Below are 27,219 nucleotides of genomic sequence, written 5' to 3'. Positions count from 1 at the left end.
AAGGGTGTGGGGGTGTGGGCGGGGGTGGGAGGGAGGCGCTGGCTCCTACACTATCCCTGCTGAGCACCCCTTGCCTTGCCGACCACTAGTAGGGACAGCTGGAGGCAGAGCATTCAGCCAGCAGACACCCTGGGGCCTGGAAGAATGGCGCAGGGGCCTTAGCCACTACCTGAATATTCTAGACAGAATCCTGGGGTTTCAAGGACTCCTAAGAACAGATGAGCTGGCTCACAAATTGCCCCACAGCAATCTCAGGCCCAAGAACCATACTGGAATTCTCTGGAGGAATGCCATAGCATAAGCAGAGACCCATGCCCAAACCTGGAAACACAAGGCAGATTCCTTAGAACTATAATGCCCACAGGCCCTGTGAAGTGTCTGCCCTACAGGCTCTCTTGAGGACTTTCCAAAGCCTGGCTGGCGCCTCCACTCTGGCTCAGCATCGTCTGTCCCGTTCTAGGAGCCCCTACCCCGGGAACACAACTGCAGATGACAGCAATGAGGCCGCAGCACCAGGGCTGACCAGCACCTATAGCCCTGATGTCAGACAAGACCCCACCTCTGGAAAGTCTATACTGCCTGCCCTGTGTCCCAGAGGTGTCCCTTAGAGTGCCACAGTGGCAGAGTGGACCTGCCTCACCTGTGGGTTGCTCGTATTTGAGGTATCATCCCCACTGATGGCGGGTTCCGGGAGGCTGCCGTCCTCCAGCACGTTGGAGAGACTAGAGCTATGGCGGCCATGGGCCACAGGGAAGGGCCGGGGCCCATCCAGTGGGGAAGGTGTGCCAGGCTGGCTGGCCGGAGTAAGAGTCCCACTGCCACTGCCACTGCCTGCATTGTTGCACGAACCCACGCTGGCCCGTTCCAGGCCCAGGTCAAAGGGTGTACAAAATGGAGAAAGAGCATGGTAAAAGCTGTCAGGGTCGGGGCTGGGAGTTTCCGAGGGCAGGAAGACATCCGAAGACTCAGGTGATTCGGTGGGTGGCTTGCATAAGGCTGGCTCTGGGGATGTGGGTGTCTCTAGGGGAAAGGGCAGGGGACTGCCAGCTGTGGCAGCCTCCAGGACGTACAGCCGGGTCAGCACATCTTGCCAGCCGGCCTGCCGGGCCAGCAGCTGCACTACGTCTGGTTGTCCGTGGATGAGGTGGAAAAGCTGCCGGGCCAGGGCACAACAAGTGAGGGACTCATCCAGCAGTCTGCCCCCCCAGACTCCCGTCCTAGGGCCTTCACATGGGGGGAGGCCTCCAGAGAGCGCTCCTCACAGGAAGGTAAAGCGAAGCCCCCAGGGTAGAAGCCCCCTCTTCCGCAAGCTTTCACTTCCCATACTTACCTGGCGACAAACGTCCAGGCGGACGCCGAGGTCAGCCTGGAGGGACAGCTGCACCACAGCCAACAGATCTGAGAGGTTCAGGCAATCTGGGAAGATGGCCAGAGAGACTCTGAGGGATTGACCCCAGCCCTGCTGGCTCAGCCTTGACCCCTGTACCAACACCTTTCCTATGTCCACCTGCCCTGTTTCCTGAATCCATCACACCCTTCCGCCTGGCCTGCCTCTTGGCCCCAACTGAGATATATACCTGCCCCCAGGAATAGCTTGTAGAGGCCCTGGCAGAGCTGGGGCGAAGCAGCCCCCTCCGGCAGGCAGGCGATGAGACCCTGGAGACCGTATTCTCGCAGCCGGAGCCGCTGGCGACTCCGTTCAGGTAAGCGCTCGTTCTGCTGCAATCTGCGCAGGATCTGGGGCGGCGGGGGGGGGGGGGGGGGGGGGGGGGGGGGGGGGGGGGGGGGGGGCTAAGCGTCACAAGGGGTTTGTTATCACTGGGGAAGGAGTTATTGGAGGAGGGGAAGTCACACCTCCCTGGCCCTCAGGCAGGGGCCATGTCAAATTGATGCTAGGGGGTTGGGCTGGGTGTACCTTGCAGACTCGGTCGGGCAGCAGGGGCAGTGACCTTGGCTGCACCAGCAGTGCCAGCAAAACCTCAAGGTTCCCCTGCTCCAACAGGAAGACAGCCAGAGCCTCCTGTGCTGGTGAGCCCTGCAGCAGTGCCAGCAGCAGGTCCAGAGCACCCGCCACCTGGGGACACAGCAAGTGACACAAAGCCTCATTCTGGGCCGGCCGCTCCCCACAACACGGTCCACACTCCACCCCGCACCTAAGTCTCACCCTCAACAGCCTCCAGCCTACCTGGCCATCATCGCCTGTAGCCGCCAGAAAGCTCAGCGTGACCTGCAAGTGATCAGTGGCGGAGCTCCGGACCAGGAACTCCCGCACCAGGCCGAGGAGTGAGGTCTGCACTGTGCGCACGTCGTCAGCCGCTAGGGGGTGCTCCCGCTGTGGGCTGGGCCGGTCCCGGCAAGCGCAGCCACCCAGGGCCAGGAGAAGGCAGGGCAGCGGAGGGGAGAGAACAGGGAGGGCAGTGGGCAGGTGAGCTGGAGGGGGGGTGGGGGGAAGGGTCGACCCCGTCCGCAAGGCCAGAGGCAGCTGTGTCAGCCCCGCAGCCTCACCTGTAATGGGTGCGCAGCGCATCCAGGATGAACTGAACCCCATACTTCTTCCGCAGCTTCTGTCTGTGCTCCCGGACGATGCTAGACATGTACTGGATGTGGCCTGAGCGGGCATCACCAGAGGTCTCAGGCCACCAGGCTGAGCTGAGCCCCTTCAGCTATCCCTCCAGGACAGGGCCATGTTCCCCTCACATGCCCCGGGGGAAGACAGGTCCCCTCAAGTCACCCGAAGCGGGGCTAGAGCTTCTCAGAACCTCTACCCCCACCCTGCCCGGTGGCGTCCCTCATCCAAGGCCCCACACCTACCCAGGCGCACGGCAAAGTCACTGGGGCTCCACAGGTGGAAGTTGAAGAGCAAATGCTGGTAAAGCAAGTACAGGAGGGGCCCACTGCCCTCCGCTGCCACCTGCTCCATCAGCAGCTGGGCAGACATGAGCACATTCATGTCCATGGCCCAGCTGGGGACCTGGGGTGGAAGGAGCCAGGGTGAGGTGGCAGGCCCTGGCTGCGTACTACTGAGCCTCCCGGTACCCACCCTGCCCTGCACAGGCGGACGGACACGAGCATCCTGCCTACTCGGAACCCTTTGCTGGCTCCCCGCTGCCTGAGGCGCAAGGCCCCCAGCCTGCTATGCAGGTCTCCAGCCCCAGCAGGTGCTGATGCTTCCACCAGACCATCAGCCAAATCCTGCCACGCCTGGCAAGGCCCCACTCAGACGCCACCATCTCTCCCAGGAGGCTCTCCTCAACAGATTCAGCTTCCCCTTCCTAGTCCCCCCACCCAGTCCACTTGGTCAGACAGGGCAGCCCCCTCCCCGCCTGCCCCACCTTGCGCAGCAGGGCCCCGATGATGGCAGGCCCCTGGCACTGCACCAGGCTCTCCTGGTTCACCGTGTGGCCCTGCAGGAAGTTCCGCAGCATCAGCAGAAAGGCGGCCACTGCATTCCTCTCCATGCGCTCTTCTACCCGCCACCAGGAAGGGGACAGATGTGTGTCAAGGGCCTGCCAGCGGTCAAGCACTCTGGCCTCCTTGTCATGGCAAGATTTCCTCGCCACCCCAACCTAGGCACCAGGGCCGCTTACCGGAGGACTTGCCCAGTGGGAGAAGCAGGCCCTGGGTGTTGTGGCCAGAGGTCAGTTCGGGCCCCACGAGGTCATGTGTCTCGGCTGGACCTGCCTCGGCCTCTTGGGGCTGTGAAGCCACTCGCTCCAGCAGGGGCAGCAGGGCAGCCATGCCTCCCACGCAAGTCACCACGTCCTAGGGGAAGGGCTGGCCGTGTGAGGGCAGCTGCCTGTCGCTTCCTGCCCCGTTCCACCCCAGCAGACCTTCCAGTCTGGGAACCTGGGTCCAGGGGAGTTTTGTTCTCTAGAGCTTGTCTCCCAGAGACCTCCCAGCCCACCCTGCACACACACACACACACACACACACACACACACACACGTGCCTGTGTTTACACTCCCTGCACACACTGCCCGCGTGGGCACACACACCTTCACGTCCCAGGTCTCCACCCTGTGGCCTGTCAGGCGGCCATCCAGCCTGTGGCCAGGAGACAGGTCCAGGCAGATGTTGTTCTTACAGGCCTGCGGGCAGGCGGCAAGGGTCAGTTGAGAGAGGAGGCGGCACACAGAGTGTGGGAGCCACGGGGGGACGGCGGCAGGGGCGAGCCAGTTGCCTCCCACCCAGTACCTGAGGTGAGTAATGGAGGAGCAGCTTGGTGCTGAGCTCGTGTAGTTCCCCCTCGGGCTTGAAGGGTGCCATCTCATTGGGCCCTGGGGGGTGGGCAGGGGGTTTCAGGCCTGGCTGGGCCTCTGGCCAAACCCCATCCAGAGCCCGCCTCTTCTCTATCCGATCAGAGGACATATATGCCTAGGGACACCTTCTCCCTCCCCTCCTGGACCCCTAGTTTCTGGCCAGGGCACTTCATGAGCCCCAACCAGCCGCGTCTGGGGTGGGGCTGGGCCGGTGCGTGGCAGGTGATGCATACCCAAGGTGCTCAGGGCCCGCAGGGCTGCTGCCTGCAGGGCTTCGTGGAAGATGACCACGGCTCCCAGCTCACCCTCCAGAGACGTGGGGCTGCCCCACCGAGTGTCCTGTGTGCCTGCAAGGGTGGAGCTGATGCTGCCCTCCTGCAGGGGGGCCACCAGCCCCGACCCCCAGCCAAGCCCTGCGGTAGCCGGGACCGACTGGGAGCGGGACAGGGAGGGGTGAGCGTGAGCCAGGGCAGCGGGGACTGGTGGCGGAGGCAGCCCCGTGGTGGTGGTCGTTGTGCGGTGCCCAGCGGAGCCGATACAGCAGGAGGAGAAAGGCTGCGGGGCCAGGGTTGGGGGAGTGGTCAGGTCACAGCAGAGCCTGGGGCTCCACCTGCATCCGGTTCCTCACAGTGACCCCCAAGGCTGCACAGACCCCAGAGGCTGAAGTCTGAGGTCTATGTGGGGTGGGGGTGGGGACACAGGGGCTGCAGGCTTCACCCTATCCAAGACACTCCCGCTACCCAAGGCCTCCCCAAACCCTGCTTGGCACACCTCACTGAGAGAGGGGCAGCGGAGGGGTGCTGTCTTGACCAGATGGCCGTCTTTGTAGACATGGACCAGGTTCTGGCTGAAGGGCCGGCGCCCAGGCATATGGACAATGGCCACGCAGTGCTAGAACAGAAGCCACAACATCAAGCCATGGGCTGGCACTGGGGGCCTCCTCCACCCACTCCCCCTGGACCACACGAGGGTAGAGGCTCACCCAGGCAGAGTCGGCAAAGGACACTTCAGGCAAGCTCATGGTCAAGTACTCCTTCCGGGTGCACACGGCCACCACCAGTGTCCCAGCTGCCGTGAAGAAAGCCTCAAACCCTGAGCCGCTGCTGGTGAAGAAGCTGGGGGGAGGCCAAGCCAGTTATGCCTGCTGCTCTCCTCACCCTGGCCCTGCGCCCCGGTCCCTGGAAGTTACCCACCTGTACAGCTGCTTCCGCTGGAGTGGCCGTGAGGGGGCCGGGGCAGGTGCTACAGCCGTGGGGTGCAGACAGAGCCAGGCATGGAAGGTGAAGCCGGGTCCTGGCCATCGCTGCACGGGGGGTACCATAATACCGGCCATGCTGGGCGTGAGGTCAAAGTAGTGCAGGGCTCGTGCAGGGCCCCGGTGCCGGGCCATGCCCGACAATGCGCGAATGATGGCACCGGCGTGTCGGGCATTCCCAGCCTCCGCTCCGCCCGGCCCCGAGTCCAGCCCTGGCGGGGGGCGCAGCAGGCAACGAAGCTCCAAGGGCCGCAGAGACACACGGCCCAATGCCTGCAGCAGCGCCAACAGCTGCTCCTGGCAGCGGACCCCCAGGGCGACCCCCGTGCTGAGCGTCTCCAGCAGGTAGCCCACCAGACCCGCCTGCACACACGTGGAGCGGCTGGCGGGGCAGCTGTCGCAGAGCCACCAAAGGCGTTGTGCGAGGAAGAGCCGCAGCTCCGCCGTGGGCAGGGCCGGCAGCCACTGCATCAGCATCAGCACGGGCTGCTCGTTCAGGATGGGTGGCGGTGGACATACGCTGTGGTCCCCCTCCACAGCCTATGGGGAGAGAGAACAGCATAGTTCCTGGGCAACTGGCATGGGACGGGCCACCCTGCCAACAGTGGGACTCCCCGGCCTCAGTGGATTTGCCTTCGGCATGGGAAAGCAACACGTGCTACCCCATCTTGCTCACGGGGCGGATCTCAGGTTCAGGAAAGTTCAGGGAAGTTCAGGACGAGCACCGTTAATTCCCGAGCCTTGGTTTTTGGTCTGGGTTGGCCCGCCCCAATGGCGTGTTCCCAGGATGATCTTGGGGCTTGCTCACACGTACCAGAATCTTCACCCCAGTGCAACTGACACATGTGCTCAGGCCACAGGTCACACTATGTACTGCCCACAGCCAACACAGTCCCCAAGGTGGAGAGTTCCCCTTCCAGGGAAACCCTCAGTCCTGACCGCCTCTGGGACCCTGACGCCAAAATGCCCCTGCCCTCACCATGTTGAGTAGCTCCTGCAGCAGCCGATGGGTGGGGGGACCTTGGCTCTGCAAAACCTCGTGCAGGTGAGGGTAGCCAATGCGCTCTTTAAACACCTCCTGTGCAGGTTGTGTGGGGAAAAAGTGAGCGTGTGTGTGGGCCCCGGGGCAAACACACCCCACGGAAACCCTGGAGGAAGCGTCATCTTCCAGGGCTCCCCCGCCGGCTCTGCCTCTGGGTCGCAGTGCTAGCAAGGGCAAGGGGCTGTGGGTGGATGTGGGGGCAAGGGTCCCCCTCAGAAGGCTCTAGATGGTGGTTAGCCCACAAGTATCCTCCCTAGTGCTTCCCTGACCCAGGATATCCAGCTGCCAGCACTGACCGATGACCATGTCTGCCCAGTGGGCTGAGCTGCACCCCAGAGGGCAAGACGGTCACCTCCCCAGCTCCCTTGCTCTACCAGCCACCAATCAGACTAGTTCTGGGGGCACGCGGTCAGCTTAACTGCCATCCCCCACCCCTACCACAGCCAGAACGCCGTGTCCTCACCTTGGCTGAGGGGGAGCCGCTCATGATGCAGGTAAGTACTCTGACTACGTGCACCGCGATGGCATCTGTGTCCTGGTCCAGTACCTTGGGGTGGGGAGGGTCAGTCAGAAGAACCGGGGGCCAGGGGGTCATAGCTGGCAGCCCCCTGCTCCTGGTGTAGGGCCAGGAGCAGGTGCCCCAAGGCACATAGCTGAGCTGGCTGGAGGCTTTGGGAGTAGAGGTACCAGGCCTCCTCCTCCTTGCTTGAACTGTTATGACCCTCACCCTACCCCAGGACCCCCTCTGAGGAGCTCGGCAAGGCCCACTTTGACAAAGAAGCCAGGAAGAAACCAAGACCGGGAAGTGCCTCACTGGGACACATCAACAGGGGACCCTCTCGCCATAACTCTTTATCCCCCAGTGTCTGGTAGGCTTACGGGCCCCCACCCATCCCTACCCAAGCTAAACACACATGTGCAGGCAGGCAAGTGCCCCATCACCCATGATGATTGACAGGGGGTTGGGGAATTTAGGGACCATCAATCACAGGATGTTAGAACCGGAAGAACCTTCGAGACCTTTGAGTCCTACCCTGCCCCTTGCCCCTAGATCCAGGCGGAGACACTGAGGCTCACCCTGGCTGAACCTGACAGCTAGAAGCATGCGCTGCTCACTCGCCCTGCCCCACCCCTGAGGACTGAGGGGTCAGCAGGGCTTGGAGAATTTGTCAACAGGGGCCAGGCTGTATTTGGGCTCCATGGGGCCTGACTCCCCAAGTGACTTCACACGACCTTTTTCCCCTCTCTGGGCCTCAATTTTTTTCTCATCTGTGAAAACCGGGGGTCTCACCTGCCTTGCCTGCTTAGTAGATGAATAGATATGCAGGCTCTCAGAAAATAGGCAAGTGTAATGGCCACAGGGGGCTGCCTCGTAAAGACAAAGCTGGGAGACTCTAGAGGTTGGGGCCCAGGTGTTAAACCACCAGAGAGAGGGCTCTCCACACAGAGCCCCTAACTGACAGCTTGCAGCCTCCTACAGCCCTCATGCAAGGTGAGGCAGGCAGCACATCATAAGGGGACAAGGGACTCCCAGTAACCTGCTTAAGGCAGGGACAAGGACACATGGAAAGAAATGGCCCCATATGGGGGACCTCCTTTTCTGTGAGTGACTATAGCCAAATCCAGTAGTATCTGGGCCTCAGTCTCCACTTCTGGGAATGGGGGTAGGTGGTTGAGTTTCGAAGGTTCCTTCCAGCCTGGCAAAGCCAAACTCTAGCTCCCAATACAAATACTAGGCAGGGCACAGAGCACTCCTGCCCATTCCCTAGGATAAGGATAGGGAAGGTGGGCGAGATAGCATGGGGGACCCAGCCCTGTCGCTAGGCCACGCCAGACCTTACACATGTCTGCTCATTCCCCCTGCATAGGCAGGAAAGGTGGGGACCCAGGGAGGTGAGTGCCTGAGCTGGTCAGCCCCAAGGTGGTACCTTCTGGACATCGGGCTCGGTCAGTAACCGGGTAGCCAGGTCACTGTCCCCCTCAGGGGGCGCCCGGGCCTGCAGGTACAGCTGTGGGGAAGGGGGAAGGCACAAAATATAGGAGGCAGAGGAGAGAGAAGAGGAGGAAGATGGGGGGAGGGGTGGGGTTAGAGCAGGACCTGGGGCGGCTGCTAGAGATCCACCCCAAGGGAAGGCTCTGTGTGCCCCAGGCCGAGTGCCTCACCAGGCACTAAGAAGAATGGGGGAATCTGAGCTGCCCATGCCCTGCTCAGAACAGAGTCGGGGAGGGTGGGGCAGATAAGTGGGCAGGAGAAGGTACTGTATCTAAAACAGCTGAGCCCTCTTCCTGCCCTTGGACTTGGGGCTGGGGAAAGAGGGACCAGGGACCAGGGGCCAGGGCAGCTCCGGTCCTTCCAGGACATCCCCCTCCTATGGCATGCAGAGCCATCCTGAACTTTAGGCCATCCCACCAGCCACAACCCTCCCCCCCCCAGCCAAGTCCAGCCCAGGTTTGCTCAGCAGCAGCTCAAGTCCCCAGAAGTGGCTCAGCAGCCTCTGGGTTCCAGGCCCTCCCCCACAGCCGGGCCCAGCCCACCTTGCTATTCTGGATGAGGCGAGTAAGGTGCTCAAAGCAATTGTTGCTGAGGAAGGTGGCCTGCAGCACCGGCCGGTCCTCACATGCCAGCATCATGGGGATGGCATCTGTGGAGGGGTCTAGGGTCAGCCCCGCTCAATCCCTTGTCAGCAACACCTCCGCTCGGCCTTAAACCTTCTTCCCATGCTTCCCAGTCCTGCCTTCCATCATCACTTAGACCTTTCCCTGCTAGAGCCACCTCCCCAAGAGCCTGGGAGCCCATACCCACCGAGCATGCTGACCCGTAGGGTGACGAGGGCCTCTTCAGGGCCTGGGCTTGGGCCCGCCGGCCAGTCGGCATTAAGGATGCGGAAGTAGCCCTCAAGCAGGGTTCGGAGCTCTGGCCCACGAGGGGGTGTGCGGCTGGCATGCAGGACATGTACTGCACCCACTAGTGCCTCCAGTGCCAGGGGCACTAGGCGGGGGTCCTGGGCTGGCCCACGGTCCCAGCCCCGTACCACACCCAACAGGCCCTGCACAGAGCCGGCGCTCACAGCCATCTGCCCGTTCTCCTGCAGGTGTGGGCAGAGATGGCAATGGTCAAGGCGCTCAACCAGCAGAGACCCTGAGATGGCCACCCTCTGGTCCACAGGCTCTTCCTGGCTTACCTTCCCTCCTGCAAGGACAGCACCAAAGAGGTGGATGAGACGCAAAAGCAGCACGGGAGGCAAGCCATCTGCATCCTGCAGGCTCTCTGGATAGGGTGAGTGGGCAGGACAGGACAATGTCACCAAGCTTGCAGGTGCCCTGGGGTGGGGGTAGGGGGCTGGGGCTGAGAGAAAAGACCTGGCTCTGTACTTGGGGGGTCTAAGATGCCATGGCTCTGTGCCAGGGTGTCTAGGGAAAACACAGCCCTTCTTTGGGGAGCTTGAAGGGACGTGGTCCTGCCCGGAGAGCCTGGCCAGTTCCCCAGATCCTTAATCCCCAATGTGGGGACCCCAGGGTAAACACACACACCCCACCCCACTTCCCCATGGCAACCCAGGGTTTAGTTTCTCAGATACAAATCTGGTCCCTCTACCCTGTTGACGGTTGGAGCTTCCTGTGACCTGCTCTGGGGACTTTGCTGTATCTACCATACAGATGCCCCCCCACCCCCACCCATGCGCCTGCTGGGGACTTCTAGGGGCTTTCACAGCTTCATATGTGGGAGGCCCACCTGGCCCTGCTCCAGCAAAGCTGGACAGGATGCCAGGCCACAGAATGAAACCCAGAGAGCAGAAAGGACCAGCCCTGGGTCACATGAGTGGTGTGTATGGCGGGGGGTGGGGGGTGGGGGTGGGTGGGGCAAGGGCAGGGCTCACTAGATTTACGTGGGATGGGGTAGGACAGCTCCCTGGACACAGGGCATTTGAGAGTGCAGGTGGCCTGGGCAGGGAAAGGAAACAGTAGGAAAAGACGTGGTAACTAGTCGCATTCCAGGACTAGCAGACCGGGTGCAGAGGGCAAGTGGGGCTGGAAAGGGAGGCTATGGGAGGAGCAGGATCTGATCCCGAGGTGCCAGGCCACCAGTGAGGGGTTTAGGGCAACGGGAACAAAATCCAGTCTGTGCTGGGAAATGCATTCAGGTTGTGGGACAATGGAGGCAGGGAGTTCCCCAGGGGCATCTCCTCTCTTGGGGCTGTTGCCCCTGCTCCAGATGCCAGGCCTGCAGCTCCATGGGACATCCCAGAGACACTTAAGACACTTTCTGTCCCCACAGGCCACCACTTTACCAAGCCTGGCCTGCCCCTGTCCACGCACACCTTGCCCTGTCCCATCTAAGGTCCTGGCCACTCTCATTCCAATGAGAGGAAAAGAGGGGACCTAAGAGAAGAGGGCTCCCAGGGGGCACAGGTCCTGGAGGAACTGACCCCAGGACTGAGGGAGCAGGAAGTAGAGACACTTAGTGTAGACGTTACCTAGAAGAGGGGTGGAGGCTGCAGGGACAAAGGGATTGGACCAGGGAGTTTTCAGATGGTCCAGATCAGAGTGGGGTCCAAGTGGCTACGGGGACCCAAGAGGTGGGGGGGAAGGGGGAAGGGAAACTTATCTCCCCCACCTTATGGGAGGCCTTCACTCCATCCCAGAAAAGAAATTACTCATTTTGTTCTGACATGCCCTTTCTCTCCTCTCTGCCCCCGAAGTCCTCCTTGCCTCTCCCCGCGCCAGGGGCCCCCTCAGTTTCCCGTGGTGCTCCCAGCCCTGTTTGCAGCCACCACTAAGCACAACCCATCCTGCCTCTGGGATGGGGAACTGCAGGACAGCAGGAAGGGGCTCAGGTTTGGGGGCGGGGCCAGGTGGGGCCTTGCGGGGGGGGGGGGGGGGGGGGGGGGGGGGAGGGGCAGGGCCTGACCTCTGAAGAAGGTGCTGAATTCACTGGGCAAAGCAGCTGGAGGGAACTTGTATTTGCTCTTCTCCTTGGAAGTGATGACTTCCCTGGGGGTGGGGTGGTGGATGGGCAGGGGCCCGGGTGAGGCCAGGCACCCCACCCCTCTTTGGCCATCCTCCTTCACCAGCTTACACCCGTGCCCCCTCCCACCTCCACACCTTGGCCAAAGCGGTTCCCCCCATTCTCTCCCCAGCCTTCTCTGGGGATCAGGGGTGGCTAGAGGGTAGAGCCCCCTCTGCGGTGGGCTGGCTCTCACCCACTATGCTGGCGCCGCCAGGTCTGGTAAGGGTCAAAGAGGCCCTCGCAGAGGAGAAGGGCATGCAGGGCCATGTTCTCCAGCTGCGTCCCACGGCCCTCCTGCGATGCATGGGCTCCTTTCAGCTGTAGGTATGGGGACAGGGTGGAGGGGGTTAGCTGGGCCCTGGCTACCGCCTACCACCACCTCCCCACCCAGGGTAGAGCCCACCTCACCTCTGCCGTCAACCAGGTCAGCAATGCCAGCACCCGGGGCACCAGCACCTGGCCCCAGCCCGCCTCTACGTTCTCCAGGTTCCTGGAGAGAGGTCACAGAGGTCACAGGCACAGGCCAGCCCCACCTCGGCCCACAGTTCCAAGCTGCCCCCCACCGCCCCGTGCCGAGAACAACACGGACTCACCTGCAGAGAATGATGAAAAGCTTGAGCAGCAGCAGGGCCTGCTCCAGGTCCCCCTTGTCTAGCTGCTCGGCCAGCACGTGCAGCGCGTCCAGCGGCAACAGAGGCACCTCTGCGCCTGCCTCCTCTGGCCTGCGGGGAGGGGGGTCACTAGGGCACCAGGCCCCTCCGTCTCCCTGCCCCACCCCTGCCCTCCGTGGAGATTCAGCCTCACCTGCGCGGCTCCAGAGAGAACAGCGAGATGCTTTTCTCGAAGGCACCCACGAAGGCCTTCAGCCACTGCTGCAGGTAGCCCAGGTCCTTCTGCAGGCCAAGGAGTGGGGGGAAGAGCGGTGGGAGACAGAGAGGGTTCAGTGCACATGGGAAGGACAAGGGGGTGTAGACAGCAACGAATGGAGGTAGACGTGGGGTAGACAGGGGTCGGAGGCAGGGCAGTGCAGGTGGAGACAGTGAGGGACGGGGTGGGGAGGAGGATGGGAAGTTGGAAGGTCAGCATCAGAGGACTACCCCGCATACTGACAGCTCTCACGGGCTCCCTGTCTGCTATCCCCAGTCTCTGCTCCCACCTCCCTAACTCCTGGGGACTCAGGCAAGCCTGACATAGGCAGGGGAGGGTGGGGCTTAAGTGTGCACCGTCCTGAGATGTGGCCATGGCCCACACTGGTGCTGGGGCTGAAGGCCTTCCACCCTCCAGCCACCCCTGATCCAAAGCCTTGGGCTGGCCTCTGCCTTCCAGCTTCTCTCAGCTCAGCAGCCGCCACTACCTCCAGGAGACCTTCCCTGACTATGGCTCTGGTGCTACATGTACACCATGGGTCAGGCAGACCCATGCACACGCACACTCCCCGCAAGTACAAGCAGAATGCCCTACCTCGCCCTGGGAACCTAACGCCCTCCCTGGCTGGTTACCTGGACCCCAGGCCCCAAAGCCGGCTCCATGGGCAAGAGGGGCAGCGGCTGAGCCCGAGTCTGGGCGCCGCCAGGGAAACTTTGGTGTGAACGGGAAATGTCCCCTCCCGCCCCGGCAGAGGCAGGAAGCGCAGAGTCACGGTGGGGGAGGGGGGCCGCTTCCTCCCGGCAGACCGCAGGGATGTGGGGGGCCCCCCCCCCCGCCCCGGGGCACCCAGGGCCCTGCAAGAGAAGCTGCGAGGGACCTGGCCCAGCAATGGGGGCGGGGCCTGGAGTGCAGAGGGGCGTGGTCACCCTGCTCTGGGAGGGGCTTGGAGACCAGGGACTCGTTTTACTGGCATGAGGTCTGGACTTGGGGAGTCAGGGCAGGCCTATCTAGGGATAGGTTCTGATCCCTGATGCTATAGGGGCCCTTCACTCAAGGCACTCAGAGCTTCCTCACCTGGATCCAACACTTCAGGCCCAGGGAACAATGTGGATTATGGAGGACTCAGTCATACCTTTGTCCTGTCCCCCTTCCCTGTGTCCTGGACTTCCCACCTGGCCCTAATGGTCTCTACCCCAGGGACACAGTTGAGTAGGTCCTAGCCTAGCCCTAGTTGGTTCTAAACGCTATGCCCCTCCCAGGCCACAGAGCGGGTGGTGGCCTGGAGCTCCTCCTACCCAGTCCTCCCTCCCCCATCTGCAGCTCCACCCCCAAACCAGCTGAGCCCAGAAGGCAGCTTTCTTTCCCAGGGGCAGAGGGGTAGGGCAGGGACTGGACTGGAGAAGGCTGAAGGGGCAAGGGACACATCATAGGTGCTGGGTCCCCGGTGCCATGGACCTCAACCCAAGGACTTCTGGAACTACCTCGGGTGGATGGCTCATTTCTGCTGCCTGCAGACCCCAGACCACAGGGTAGGGACTGAATGGACCCCAGGGAAAGGGCTAGACCTCAGCAGAATGGGCCAGGAGCACAAGAAACCTAGGCAGAGCAAACCCTCACCCTGTGGCTGGGCACCTTACTTGTGCATTTGTCACAGACCCGAGGCCTGGGTGAGAGGGGCTGGGGCTACCAAGATGCAGGCCCACACCACTGTGACTTTTTCTCTGTCAGTTACCTTCGGTGACCTCTCCACCCGCTGCCACTGGCAGCCTTCCTGCTCCCCTACCTCTGTCCACACCCCTTCTCTCCACCAATCAGCAATGACACCAAAATGCCCAACCCTGAGACACCAGAGCAGGCCAGGCTCTTTGACCACTTCTTCTGAACATTTCCCATTGCACTGGGGGGAAAGGGGGGCTCCAGAGAGGATGTCTCATCCACTAGAACCGCTTCAGCTGCTCTTCTGAGGGTGTTGAAAGCCAGATCTTTGTTTTAGGCCGGGGCCACTCATGGTTGCTGGCCAGCCCATCCAAGCTGACCATGTGGCCCCTGCCTCAGCGACCCCACAGATCCCGGTCTACCTTCAAAACTGGCCCAACACCATCCTCTCCTCTTCTACCCCCCAAACCACCCCCAGGTAAGCCACAGACATCTCTCACCTAAAATGTGAGTCCCTTTTGCCCACTGTAGCTCTGCTGAGCCCCTGAAAACCCAAGTTTGACCGCGTCCACCACCCCTCCCCCACCCCACCCCACCTCCACCCCGCCCACCCAACCTAAGGATAAGGGCTCAACTGAGCCTGGCATTCCAGGCCCCCAGTCCAATCGCACCTGCTTCTCCAGGCTCTCCGTCCGCTCTGCATCACATCCTCCAGTCCAGGCCTCTATCCACCCCATGCCCGGCTGCCATCTGTGACCTGGGCTTTTGGTACTTAAGCAGAAACCTGCCACCCTCTTCGTGGCCATCACCTGGACTGACCCTCCCAGAACCTGGGTGGGCCCCTCAAACTCAGCACACTCCTGCTTTCCGTCCCTAGAACCACACCCTTGGGCCTGTCCAGCAGGTCCAGGCTGGGCTGGGTTCAGGGCTGAGGCAATCAAGGTAGCCTTCATGGCTCTGGAAGGAGCCTAAGGGGTCTCTCTAAAGCATAGGACTAGGGAGGATAGGGGTATCTGCCTCTCTCACCTCTGACCTGAGCCCCATGACATGAGGCTGCGGTGCTCGGGGGCGCAGGGGTCCCTGCAGGGGTCGGGGCTCACAGTCACGGTGGCAGTGTTGAATGCCAAGGGCTCCAAGAGCTGGAAGAGGTGGCTGTGGTGCCTGGGCTTCCCACACTCTGCCTCCACTGTCTCCTCCCTCCCTTCCCAGCTCAGAGCAGGAATGCTGGGCAGGGCCAGTCCAGTCCCTAACTTGAAGGGGCCAGGGCCCAACCCCACCTCTCCCATGAGCACCCACACTCCTCCTCAGGCCCTGGGGCTCATGTGTAAGTGGTAATGAGGCTCTGCTGCAGGCGAGCAAGCTGCGGGGAGGGGGAGGTCAGTGGACCCGGGACAGATGAGGGGGACTCACTGGAGCCCCAGTCTATGCCCGGCCAGCCCTGAGGACACTCAGTACTAGGGGTGGGGAGACCCCAAGGGCTATTTGGGCCCAAACAGTCCCTGGGTGGGCACTGAACTACCACTTCCCCAGAACTCTGAGGTAACCCAGGAGGGCTGAGGGCAGGCAGCTTTGGCGTGGATGGGTGGGTGGGGCTGTCTGCCAGGGGACAGGGACGACCAAGCTGCTTGACACCGCGCTGCCCTTTGACCTGCTTGCCCTGCCCCAAGACCAACACCGGCCCTGGCTTGCCCTGGGTGTCACCTCAGGGCCCAGACCTGGCTTCAAACCCCTCTCCCCATCACCACCTCTCTTGGAGTTTACAGTGGCGCAATATGCAAAAATTCCTTAACCAGCGTCTGGCGTCCAGTGTGCCTCAGGTACGCACGAGTGGCCGCCACTGTCTGATCAGCCAGTCACCCACCCAGCACGAGGTTTAGGCAAGTCCACAGCCTCCTCCCATGTCACAGCACCCCGTACCCCCTGGATGGCCCAGCCCCAAGGCATGACTCTCTGTCCCCACGCCCACGGGTCTGTAACAGCTTTGCCCCCCATGCTTCCTCTGCCTGAATGCTCCCCAGAGCCAGCATCTTTTTCAAGACCCAGCCCTGTCTGGTGATTCAGGGGCTGGGGCTGCCAGTCAGGGGCTGAGGGCACGGGTTCTGGAGTCCAGCCCCGGTTCTCACATTTAGTAGGCTGTTACTCAACATTAATCTCTTTACGCTTCAGCTGCCCCAAAAGGCTCGCTAGCCGCACCCACCAGCACCAGGTAAGGCGAGCGGGGAGCTCCATCCCCAAATCCAGGGGCTCTGCCTTCCCAAGCCTTTGGCGCGCTACAGCAGCACTAACGTTCTCCCCACACACCTCGGTGAGTGACTAACGAGTGGCGGACCTTGGCTCACTAGCAGAGCCAAGGTCTCACGGGTGGCTGTCCCAGGTGGGTAGAATGGGAGTCTGTTGGTGGCCCCCAGGTTAGAGCCAGGAACAGGGTAAGGAGAGAGGATTGTAGCTCCACAGTGGGTGACCGCTCCTGGTCAGAATTGCCTGGGTGGTAGTGAGCACCCCATTTCCAGGGACAGGCAAGCAGAAATGGGACAGGGTGGGGTGGGGTCTGGTCAGGATAAACTCTTTCGGGCCTGGGGGTCTTCCCGCTCAGCATCAGGAGGGTGATGGCAACATCAAGCCGAAGGTGGCTTCTGGCTACACCATGGGGCCCGGAGGTCAGACTTGGAGGACCTCAGGTCAAAGAAAGAAGCAGGAAGATGGGGACTTTGCCAGAGGCAATGGCAACTGAGGCACAGTGCTACAAGTTCCCCGGGTGGCTGGACCAGGCTCTCCCCCTTACCTGAGGATGGGGTCTTGAAAGGGGTGGACCTTTTGGTCTCCATAATGCCCCCTAGGGCTTAACCTTCCCCTTGTCCTATCACTATGGAAACCGAGAATTTCCTTCCAGGGTCCCCATAGTAACCGACCTTGTTTCCATGGGGACCCCACACTTCCACATCAGCTCCCCAGTTGCCATGACAACTCCAGGGATTACCAGCCCCTCCCCCCACGCCTGGGCTCTGTGCTACTCTCCCCATCACCTCAGTCCTGCCCCTGCCCCGTCAGCTGCCTTAGGAATAAAGGCAGGGAAGAGGAAACCCTGGTTGCTCCTCTGAGGTATAAGCACTAAGGAGGCTATTCTGCCTCGCTTTTCCCCATTTGAAGAGGGTAAACTGAGGCACGGGGAGGCATATGATCCAGCTAAAGTCTCAGAGGAAGCAGAGGGCCTGACCAGGTTTCCATGAAGCAGTGGAGGTCAGGTCAGCAGTCAGGTTAAGGACCAGTGAGGGGTGAACAGAGCAACCTCACCTCCAGCTCCAACCTGACCTCCCTGGAACCCCGAGTCCTCAAAGGCGTAACTGGAGAGTTCAGCCTGGGCTCCCCACCTGTAACCTGAATGTCTGACCTGTCCTGACCCTGGCGGCCCTGAGCGCCCCCAGATGCCATGCCCCCCAGCACTCCCTTTCACTGGGGGCCGTTGAGCAACACTACTGCTCCGCCCAAAGAGGGAATGCTCGTGTGCGTGTTATTTTGCATAACTTTTACATGCTGCCCAACTGCCAGCCTGCTGGGTGCTGTTCCCAGTCCTCCTGTCCTCACCCCCTTGCTAGCCCTCCCTGGGGAAGCCCCCACCTATCGCCTAGGCACCCCCTCACTCCTGACAACTGGCCTCTCGTGCTTCCCACTGCCTTGTGCTGGCTCCTGGAGTTCCCATCCCCTCTGCCCACAAGGCCCAAACTAAGCCTCCGAGGGCATGACAGGTCACTGCTGTGGGGCCTGTCTCCTGCATCCAGCCACTCAGCTAACACCTGCGGAGCCTCTGCGAAACGTGAGGTGGGGGGAAACTGCCAAGTAGCAAGCACAGTGAGGGTGAAAATGGGGACCTGCCTGATCTGAGGTCCAGCCCAATCAGGGGGACAGGAGACAAAGTCTCCCCCAAACGGGAAGGAGAAGACTCCATGCAGAGGAAACAGCTTGTGCTGTCCCAGGGTGCAGACCCACCTAAGGTTTCCTGCCCACAGAACTAGACCTTTCCCAGGACAGAGACTGGGTCAGAACTCTGCCGGACTCTGCCCCAAATGTGTCCGATGACCTTGGTATGACCCTGCCTTGGTTTCCCTACCAGGGCCCCGAGGGGCTCAGATTGAGTGATGTCCAAGGGCTACTCCTCCCTCAGCAGTGCTCCTTCCCCACTTGTGGCCCCTAGAGGGAGGGGGGTGGGCGGGTCTGAACCTGGGGTCTGTGAGGAGAAAGGAAGGGCAGAAAGGGGGGGTGCTCCCCTGGGCGGGCCTAGACCCACAACTGGGAAAACAGGTTTGCCAGCTGATGTCAGCTCTCTGCTGAGGGGAGGGGCACGGGAGAACCTTCTGACTGGGTGGCTGGCCAACTGAGGGGTCTCTTAACACAGCACCCTCTATCAGTCTTACCTTATCTTACCCCTCCCCCAAGCACACACACACACACACACACACACACACACACACAATAGGTCCCTAGCAGGGCTCAAAGTAGCACAGCCACCACTCCCTGGGAGCCCAGCATGGAGGGGTGGGGACCTGTTCCGAGAGCAGGAGCAGGACCATGTGGGCAGGAAGGCAGCACTGGGAGGTTGGCCGAAGCTTCCGGTTCATACTCACATCCTGGATTTGTTTGCTCGGCCCTAGGCCACCCCCTGACTGCCCAGGCTTCTGGGGCTACAACCAGCCAGCCTGTGCCCCAGACCTGCCCTGATGAAGTGAGGAGCTGGAAGGGAGAGGGGACTCAGCACAGATGAGTGCTAACCACCCCCCCCCCAAGGGAATAGGGGGGCTGACCATTTACAGAACTCAACTAGAAGGGTAGGCAACCACGCTATGCTGGAGGTACAGTCCTGGAAGACAGTACCAAGGTAACCTGAAGACCCACCATTAACGTCCCTCAGACTCATTATCTGGTTCAAGTGCCCCCTCCCCCCGCCCCGCCTTCATCTGGTCACCACGGGGAAGAAACTGAGGACCAAGAACCTGCCCACAGCCACACGGGCAATCAGACGCATGGGGGCCAGGGGCAGATTTCCTTCTGAATCTTTTCCCTTCCCAAAGACCAACCCTTGGAGATGTCAACAGAGAGGCCTGGATAAGGGAACCCAAGGAAGCAGGAACTTTCTCTGGTTCAGACAAGCCATACTGGCTACTTCTCTGCGGAGTCTAAGCTACCCTGAGATCAAGGGTGTGCCAAATTTACAGATAGAGACTCAGAGGTGTAAAGAGCTTGCCCTGGGTCACACACGCTGCCTCCTGCCAGGGGCCTGGACCTCTCACCACCTAAGGGGACTCAATAAACAGTGGCACTTATGGCCTGTATTCTAGGTCCTGGGGCCCCCCAGATCCAGCCTGCAGTCCTAGGAGACAGTCAGCCAGCCTCTTCACAGAGGGCCAGCTGATCTGGTCATGAACTTCCCCCTAGTGATGAGATCAGGGGCACACAATAGCCCATTGTGCCCAGGGCACACCTGAGCCAGCAGCATGATGCCAGGCAGGTGTAGGGAGGGAGGCTGATGCTAGGTGAAGAGGAGGGGGGCATTACCCTGGAATCCCTCCCTGCTGTGAAAGCAGTTGGAAAGTGGGAGCCTATGTGTGTGAGACACAGAGTTTGGGGGACACCAGATTTTCAGCTCTGACAGGACACCTGGGTCAGAGTCACTCCCTTCACCTTCAGAGGCCACTTGAGGTAGTCTCTGAGACAGGACAGGGAACTCAGGAGGGGAGGGCCTCCCTCCATCCCTTTCAAACATCCCTCCTAGCTCACCTCCCCTACCCCCTCCTCCTGCATCCAAGGCAAATCTTTCCTTCTGGCTGGACCCCCAGGAGGTAGGGGCCTCCTCGGTCAGGGTCAGGGAAGAGCTAATCACTGCTGGTGCCCTGGTGGGGAGCAGTGTGAGTTGACTCAAATCAGGTCAAAGCAGGACCCTACCTTTCCACCTCGCCTGCTGGCACCCAGAGTCCACTCCGACCCATTGACCACGACCACCCAATGGGGCCTCGCCCACAGGAGGGGCAAGCCCAAATGCAAACTAAGGCTTCCTGCCTCTCCCAACCCTCCCAGTCTCTCGTTTATTTTCCGGGCCTCAGTTTCACCATCTGTAAAAGGGGGGAAGTGTCCAGCCGTCTGTATCCGGGTCCCTCTCCTCATCAGGCACGACCGAGGCTGCGCGGTACCCAACCCAGAGGCTCTGTTGAGGTGCACGCCCGCGAGGGTCATCCCCCAGGTATAAGTGCCGGAGGCACCGGCGGGCCGGGGGCGGCGCACACGTGTGTGCGGAGCCCAAGTCCGCCCGGCGCGCGCTCATCTACACGGCCCCAGGGACGCGGGGCGCAGGTGCAGCAGGCGCGGGGCGCGCGGAGCTGGGGGCACAGCGGGACGGCGTGGGGCGGGCTCACCTGAGCATAGTAGAGCAGCCACAGCTCGTACAGCCGCTCCGAGGCGGCCATGGCCCGGCCCGGCTCCGGCCCTGCTGCGCGCCACCTGCCGCCGCCGCCGCCTCCTCCGCGCCGCCCGCCGGTTGCCCTCGGCCAGGCCCATGGGCGGAGGGCGTCACTCCGGGGCGGAGCGGCGCGGTACTACTCGGGGAAGTAGTACTGGCCCCCGCCGCGCCGAGCCACCTAAGTCTGCACGCTCCTCCTCCTCGCGGCCGGCCGCCGCCCGGCTTCCTGCACTTAGCTGCCGCTACCGCCGCCCCGCCTCTCCCGGGACCGTGCAAAGGGCGGGGAGCCCGGAGGGAGGAGGAGCTTGAGGTCAGGGCGGCCCCGGAGGGCGCCCCGCAGCCCAGCTCGCAGCCGCAGCCGCAGCCATCCCCTAACAGTGCCTTGAACAGGGCCAATCTGAGTCTCCCTGACGAGGGCCGGGGTCAGGTTTTCCAGACTCGCCCTTAGTCTAGATCCACCCCCGGAGCAGCCCGCTTAGCTGGAATTGCCACCTTTTGTGCAAGGAACAGGGTCTGGCGGGGGGGGGGGGGGGGGGGGGGGGACTGCGGGATGCGTTCAGATGGCCAGATTCCGTCAACAAATAATGGTAACAACAGCCACGATGACACTTGTGGAGTTTACCACGTGCCTGGTGCTGTTCTAAGCACTTTCATGGGGGAGACCAAATATGCAATGTTTTTGCTTCTACTGTTTGTGGAGCAGGATGGGGGAAATCAGAGCGCAAGCAGCAGGGCATTCCCAAAATACCTCCGGAGAAGCAGTGCCCTCCACCTGTCAGGCAGATCCCTGGAAGATTTAGGCAGTCCTCACGGATCCCCTCTTCAAAGGATCCTCCTAGATATTCCAGTGGAGGCATCCTCCACTCCAGGGCTCAGTACTTGGCTTCACATCTTTTGTTTTCTTTAATCTCAAGAGGTTGAAGGCAGGAGGATGTCTCATGCCTCTGTTTTACAGATGGAGAAATTGAGGCCCAGATAAGCCAAATGAGAATCACTTGGGTAGCCAGGGACAGCGTGGACAGGGATGGAGGCCTGACTGACTCTGCTGGGCCATTGCCACCATCACCACTGGACCCCTCTCTCCTCCCCAAACCAGCCTGCCCTGGAGGTGAGGGGTCCCCTGGTGTTGGGCAGGGGTCAGGCCCTGTGTTGGAGTTGGGAAGTTTGTGAGGCTCAGAAAGGTACTATCAGCTAGAGGAACTCTAGGAGTCTGGAGTCCCCTAGACCTTGAGTGGCCAAGAGAAGACAGACTGTCTCCATTCCCATCCTTTTCTGTCCTCCTGGCTTCTTAGGCAGCCTTTCCACTCTGGCTTTTTTTCCTGTTCTGTCCATCCTACCTCTGAGCTGACATTTCCTGAGCACTCACTACCTGTGAATGAGGTTCTGTCAAGTCCCCCCTCCTGATGCAGGGGAACAGGGCACCAAAAGGCTAGTGAGGTCAAGGGTTGTTTTGGAGGGACTGAACAGAGGTCATGTGGCACAGGAGCCTTTGAGGGGAACTGGGAGGAGTGGGCATTCACCTGCTACCAGCCTGGGAAGGGAGGCCCCAAGCAGGAAACAGCTTTGCTGAGACAAGTCGTGGTATGTGTTGGCGGGGGGGGGGGGGGGGGGGGGCATGGCCTCTGTGTGGCTTTTGGGACCTTGACATCCTATCAGAAGATCTTGACTTCAGAGGCACCTGTGTGGCTCAGTCGGTTAAGTGCCCAACTTTGGCTTAGGTCATGATCTTACAGTTCATGGGTTTGAGCCCTGCATCAGGCTCTGTGCTGGCAGCTCAGAGGCTGGAGCCTGCTTTGGATTCTGTGTCTCCCTCTCTCTCAGCCCCACCCCTGCTTGTCCTCAGATTCTCCCTCAAAAATGAATAAACGTTAAAAAAAAAGGGGGGTCTTGACTTCAGCCAAAGTGGTCTCCTGGTTGTCAGGGCATTCTGGTTAATGCAGGAAAGACCCTGGCGGCTCCTGCTGGGGAGCAGTGCACCTCTCGGCCACTTGTAGTCAAGGCCAAACCAACTCTCAGCTTAGTTCTCAGGAACTAAGCTCAGGAGGTTCCTGGGGCCCACTGGGCCAGGTTGGGTACTCTGACCCTGAGTACTTTGCTGCTTCAGGGTGCTTGGAGGTGGGAGGGGATCATCCTTGAGGCCGAGGAAATGGCCACTGCGCAGGAGCTGAGAGTCCTGAGAGTAGTAGACACAGAAGCGCATGAACAAGTGCATCAGGAGCCACTTGATAGCAGCAGAGGAAGGAAGAGGCAGATCTCTTATTAAACTAGGATGGGAGTGGAGAGTCAGGGAAGACTTCTTTGAAGGTATTCGGGCCTTGAAGAATCAGGACAAGTGGATACTCAGCACATTCCAAGTGGCCGATACGGAGCGCGCTGGGGTTTGCGCATGCTTAGGCAAAAGCCAAGCGATCGACGCGCTCTATCCTCCTTCACTCAGGTCTGATTCCACTTGCTACTTTCTCACTGATTGGCATTGGACGAATCGAGCCTTAAAACCTTTCTCTTTGCCGTGCCCTCCCCCAACAGGCGAAGAGAGTCGTGGGGAAAGATAGGGCGGGCCCTCCTATAGCAACTCGGTATTGATTGGCTTTCGAGACTTCCTGTTCTCCCATTCCCGTCCCTGGATTGGCCACCAGAGGTTCATCTACTCCCTGGGCCTGCGCATTGCGGGACGAGGGAACCGGCGGGCGGGTAACATGGCCGCTACTGCGGCTGGTGTGGGCCGGCTAGAGGAAGAGGCGTTGCGGCGAAAGGAACGGCTGAAAGCCCTACGGGAAAAAACTGGGCGCAAGGTGAGGAATGCGGAGTGAGGGCCGTGGATGAGGTAGTCAGCGTTGGGATCCAGAACAGGGACGAGAGGACAGGAGAGTAAGAAAAGGCAGCTGCTAAGGACGCGCATGCGCGCCCATCTGGAGCATGCGCGAGGAGTCGTAGCCCGCCTACCAAGTCTGTGCTAACTGCCTGGGACTCTTGGCGCTGATGCTGTGGTCGCGCATGCGCGGGGGTGGGGCGGCAGTGTTGAGCGCGCTACGGTCTTCACTACTGTCTGGTGTTTCCCGCGTGGGTCTCCTGGGCAACTTCTAAGTTGGAGATGCTCGTTGGATTAGGTGTGATTTTTTTTTCGCGTATGAGCGCCCTGAATCATCCTTTTCCCCACGACCCAGCCGGCCTTCCATCTCTGGTGAAATTCACTGAATTTGGCAGACGCCTGCCCACCAGTGCGCCTTGGGCACGGCAGTACGAGACTGTGCTCTGGGCGTTGAGCTGGAGTCGATGAGTACAAAGTCTAAAAAGAAAACCCCAATTTCTTGGTCATGGTGCACCTCAGGGAAAGGGGAGAACACTTCCCAGGCTACTTCTCTGGGGATGGATCTCCTAGTCCTATTAGTGGCCAAACTTGGAAGCCTCTTCTTTGCTTTTGTTTGACACCAAAATAGTCCGATTACATTTCCACTTGATGTTTCTGAGTAATCAGGAGGAAGGAGAACTCTGAAGTTCATTACCTGTGCGAAGTTCATAACCCTGTTCCTGTCACTTGGGGTCGTGGGACTTGGGACAAATGGCTTCATCTCCTTGATCCTGTTTCTTTTTAATTTTTTTTGTTTATTTATTTTTGAGAGAGAGTGAGAGGGGGAGGGGCAGAGAGAGAGAGAGAGGGAGAGAGAGAATCTCAGACAGGCTCCACACTATCAGCGTGGAGCTGGATGTGGGGCTCTAACTCACAAACCCATGAGATTGTGACCTGAACTGAAACAAAGAGTTGGATGCTTAACTGACTGAGCCACCCAGGAGCCGCTTCTTGAGCCTGTTTCTTCATGTCTGCAGTGGAGGATAGCAACCCCTCTATATTAATTCTTGCTGCGTTATTTTGAGATCTGACAGGGTCATCTGTATGAAAGAGCACTAGAGACCACAGAGCGGGGAGGTTGTCAGTTCTGCTCTCCTTGGATGAGCAAAAACTCCTCTCTCAATTCTACAAAGTACAAAGGATGGTAAATATCTAGACCTTCGAGGGATGGGGGAAAACAGGGACTCAACTTTCCAACTTTAAAGAATCAGACTGGCCAATCTGGCCCCTGTTTCCTTTCTACAGGGCGGTCTGGTATCCTGAGGGAAAGTGCAAGGGGAAGTAATAGAGAGTGAAAACTAGCCAGATTGGCTTCTGCTTTTGTTGGCAACTTGTCAGCCGTGTCAGATCGCTGTGCTCAAAAACTGCCTGACCTAGGGAAGCTCAAGCCTCAGCCTCTCAGTGGGTAGCCAACCTGTGCTGTTGGGTTGTATTTAGGGCCCAGATTACTGGGGCTGGACTTGAGGTCAGAATACAAAGGACAACGTAGCATCTTCAGGGCCCATTGCCATGGGAAAGGTGCCCAGGAGCACTGGCTTTTAAAGAAGGATTCTCAGGGTGCCTGGGTGGCTCAGTCAACCGACTCTTGGTTTCGGCTCACATCATGATCTCACCGTTTTTGGGATCAAGCCCCATGTTGGGCTCTGCGCTGACAGCACAGGGCCTGCTTGGGATTCTCTCTCTCTCTCTCTGATCCTCCCCAGCTCATGGTCTAAATAAATAAATAAATAAACCTAAAAAAAAAGTGGAATTCTCTCAATGGGCTGAAAATATGTCCTGATTGCTATTTTTTCTCAAAAATGTTTTATTGTGGTAGAAGACACATAACATAAAATTTACTGTTTGAAATATGCTCTTAACGGTGTATAACTCTACCATGATGTCCAGACCTTTTTAATCATCCCAGATATAAACTCTGTACCCATTAAACAATAACTTCCCATTCCCTTCTCACCCCAGCCGCTGACAACCACCATTCTATGAATTTGACTACTTCAGGTATCTTACATAAGTAGAATCATATACTATTTGACTTTTTATGACTAGCTTATTTCACTCAGCGTAATGTTTTTAAGGTTTATCCGTGTTGTAGCATGTGTGAAATTTAATTCCTATCTAAACCTCAATATTACTTTGTACACATACCACATTTTGTTTATCCATTCATTTGGGGTTGCTTCTAACTCTTGGCCGTTGTGGGTAACGAATGTACAAATAATCTGTTTGTGCTTCTGTTTTTTCAGTTCTTTTGGGTATGTACCCAGAATTGGAAATTTTGGATTATGTTTTAAGGAACTGCCTGCCATATTTTCCATAGCAGCCACTCAGTTTACATTTCCAGCAGCACATGGATTTCGATTTTTCCACATCCTCATCAACACTTGTTACGTTCTGTTTTGTTGATTGTAGCCATCCTAATGGGCGTGAAATGGTATCACATTGTAGTTTTGATTTGCATTTCTGTAATGATGAGTGATGTTGGGCATCTTCTCGTGTGCCTGTGGCCATTTGTATATCTTTTTTGGAGAATGTCTATTCAGGTTCTTTGCCCATTTTTTAATTGGTTTTTGTGGTTGAATTGTACAAGTTCTTAGTATATTCTGCATATTAACTCTTTATCAGATCTGGGATTCACAAATATTTTCTCCCATTTTCAAAATTGTCTTTTCACTTTCCCAGTAGTGTCCTTTGATGCACAGAGTTTTTAATTTTGATAAAGTCCAATTTTCTTTTGTTGATCCTGCTTTTCGTACCAAATGAACCATTGTCAAATCCAAAATCCTAAAGCTTTCCCCCCATTATTTTCTTTTAGGAGTTTTATAGTAGTAGCTCTTACATTTAGGTCTTTGATCCATTCCAAGTTAATTTTTATGTATAGTATTATGCAGTGTCTAGTAACAGTCTTTTGCACGTGAATATCCAGCTTTCTCAGTATCATTTGTTGAAAAGACTGTCCTTTCCCTGTTGAGTGGCCTTGGCACCCTTGTTGAATAACCTTATTTAGGGGCTCTCTGTTCTGTTTTATTGGTTTATACATCTGTCATTTTTCCAGTACCACACTGTTTTGATTACTATAGCTTGTAGTAAGTTTTGAAATCAGGAAGTGTGTGTCCTCTGACTTAGTTCTCTTTCAGGATTGTTTTGGCTTTTGGGATCCCTTGAGATTGCGTATGAATTTTAGAATGGATTTTTTCAGTTTATGCAAAAAAACACCGTTGAGATTTTGATAGGGATTGCACTGAATCTGTCGATGATTTTGGGAAGCATTGCCATCCTAGCAATACTAAGTCTTCCAATCCATGAGCATGGGATGTCTTTCCATTTTAAGTCTTTGATTTTTTTCAGCAGTGTCCTTTAGTGTTCATTGTACAAGTCTTTAGCTCTTTGGTTAAATTTATTCCTAAGTATTTTATTCTTTTTGGTGCTATTATAAATGGGATTGTTTTCTTAATTTCCTGTTCAGATTGTACATTGCCAGTGTATGTAGAAATGCAACTGATATTTGTCTGTTGATTTACAAAATCAACATCCTGGAACTTTGCTGAATTTGTTTGCTATTTTAACAGCTCTTTTTTCGTGGACTCTAGACTTTTCTGCATATACAAATCTATCGTATGTGAACAGAGACGGTTTTGCTTCTATTCCAGTTTGGATGGCTTTTATTTCTATTTCTTGCCTGATTGCCCTGGCTAGAACTTTAAGTGTTATGTTGGCTAGAAGTTGTGAAAGCAGTCATCCTTATTTTGTTCCTTATCAAAGGGGAAAATCTTTCAGTCTTTTAACGTCAAGTGTGACATTCACTGTGGGTTTTTCAAATATGGCCTTTATCATGTTGAGGA

General features: G+C 58.4%; 2 protein-coding genes across 6 annotated transcripts in view; one reads left to right on the top strand and one right to left on the bottom strand.

Moving 5' to 3' along the window:
- NBEAL2 (neurobeachin like 2) overlaps nucleotides 1-20,733 on the bottom strand; it is a 29,499-nt gene extending 8,766 nt beyond the window's left edge. For 3 of the 4 annotated variants that reach the window (XM_043587263.1, XM_043587264.1, XM_043587266.1), the window contains exons 1-27: nucleotides 20,489-20,733; nucleotides 12,369-12,457; nucleotides 12,158-12,286; nucleotides 11,973-12,054; nucleotides 11,758-11,882; nucleotides 11,466-11,548; nucleotides 9,739-9,824; nucleotides 9,360-9,642; nucleotides 9,092-9,198; nucleotides 8,485-8,565; nucleotides 7,020-7,103; nucleotides 6,494-6,592; nucleotides 5,453-6,054; nucleotides 5,242-5,374; nucleotides 5,031-5,150; nucleotides 4,493-4,814; nucleotides 4,195-4,277; nucleotides 3,996-4,088; nucleotides 3,588-3,762; nucleotides 3,333-3,466; nucleotides 2,812-2,971; nucleotides 2,506-2,608; nucleotides 2,186-2,339; nucleotides 1,916-2,074; nucleotides 1,578-1,737; nucleotides 1,331-1,416; nucleotides 641-1,153 (exon numbers count right to left, since the gene is read on the bottom strand). In XM_043587263.1, the coding sequence (XP_043443198.1) occupies nucleotides 641-1,153; nucleotides 1,331-1,416; nucleotides 1,578-1,737; nucleotides 1,916-2,074; nucleotides 2,186-2,339; nucleotides 2,506-2,608; nucleotides 2,812-2,971; nucleotides 3,333-3,466; nucleotides 3,588-3,762; nucleotides 3,996-4,088; nucleotides 4,195-4,277; nucleotides 4,493-4,814; nucleotides 5,031-5,150; nucleotides 5,242-5,374; nucleotides 5,453-6,054; nucleotides 6,494-6,592; nucleotides 7,020-7,103; nucleotides 8,485-8,565; nucleotides 9,092-9,198; nucleotides 9,360-9,642; nucleotides 9,739-9,824; nucleotides 11,466-11,548; nucleotides 11,758-11,882; nucleotides 11,973-12,054; nucleotides 12,158-12,286; nucleotides 12,369-12,457; nucleotides 20,489-20,539 (4,296 nt within the window). In that variant the 5' untranslated portion in view covers nucleotides 20,540-20,733. The remainder of the gene's footprint in view (nucleotides 1-640; nucleotides 1,154-1,330; nucleotides 1,417-1,577; nucleotides 1,738-1,915; nucleotides 2,075-2,185; nucleotides 2,340-2,505; nucleotides 2,609-2,811; nucleotides 2,972-3,332; nucleotides 3,467-3,587; nucleotides 3,763-3,995; nucleotides 4,089-4,194; nucleotides 4,278-4,492; nucleotides 4,815-5,030; nucleotides 5,151-5,241; nucleotides 5,375-5,452; nucleotides 6,055-6,493; nucleotides 6,593-7,019; nucleotides 7,104-8,484; nucleotides 8,566-9,091; nucleotides 9,199-9,359; nucleotides 9,643-9,738; nucleotides 9,825-11,465; nucleotides 11,549-11,757; nucleotides 11,883-11,972; nucleotides 12,055-12,157; nucleotides 12,287-12,368; nucleotides 12,458-20,488) is intronic. The other variant, XM_043587265.1, reaches the window with a different exon arrangement.
- Nucleotides 20,734-23,186: 2,453 nt separating this feature from the next.
- CCDC12 (coiled-coil domain containing 12) overlaps nucleotides 23,187-27,219 on the top strand; it is a 54,295-nt gene continuing 50,262 nt past the window's right edge. Inside the window, exon 1 of one of the 2 annotated variants that reach the window (XM_043587261.1) lies at nucleotides 23,187-23,324. In XM_043587261.1, coding sequence (XP_043443196.1) covers nucleotides 23,229-23,324 — 96 coding nt within the window. In that variant the 5' untranslated portion in view covers nucleotides 23,187-23,228. The remainder of the gene's footprint in view (nucleotides 23,325-27,219) is intronic. The other variant, XM_043587260.1, reaches the window with a different exon arrangement.

Source organism: Prionailurus bengalensis, chromosome A2 (genome assembly GCF_016509475.1).
Source record: "Prionailurus bengalensis isolate Pbe53 chromosome A2, Fcat_Pben_1.1_paternal_pri, whole genome shotgun sequence".
Lineage (NCBI taxonomy): Eukaryota > Metazoa > Chordata > Mammalia > Carnivora > Felidae > Prionailurus > Prionailurus bengalensis.
The sequence above is the reverse complement of the archived record's forward strand: the minus strand, read 5'-3'. Positions and strand labels throughout refer to the sequence as shown.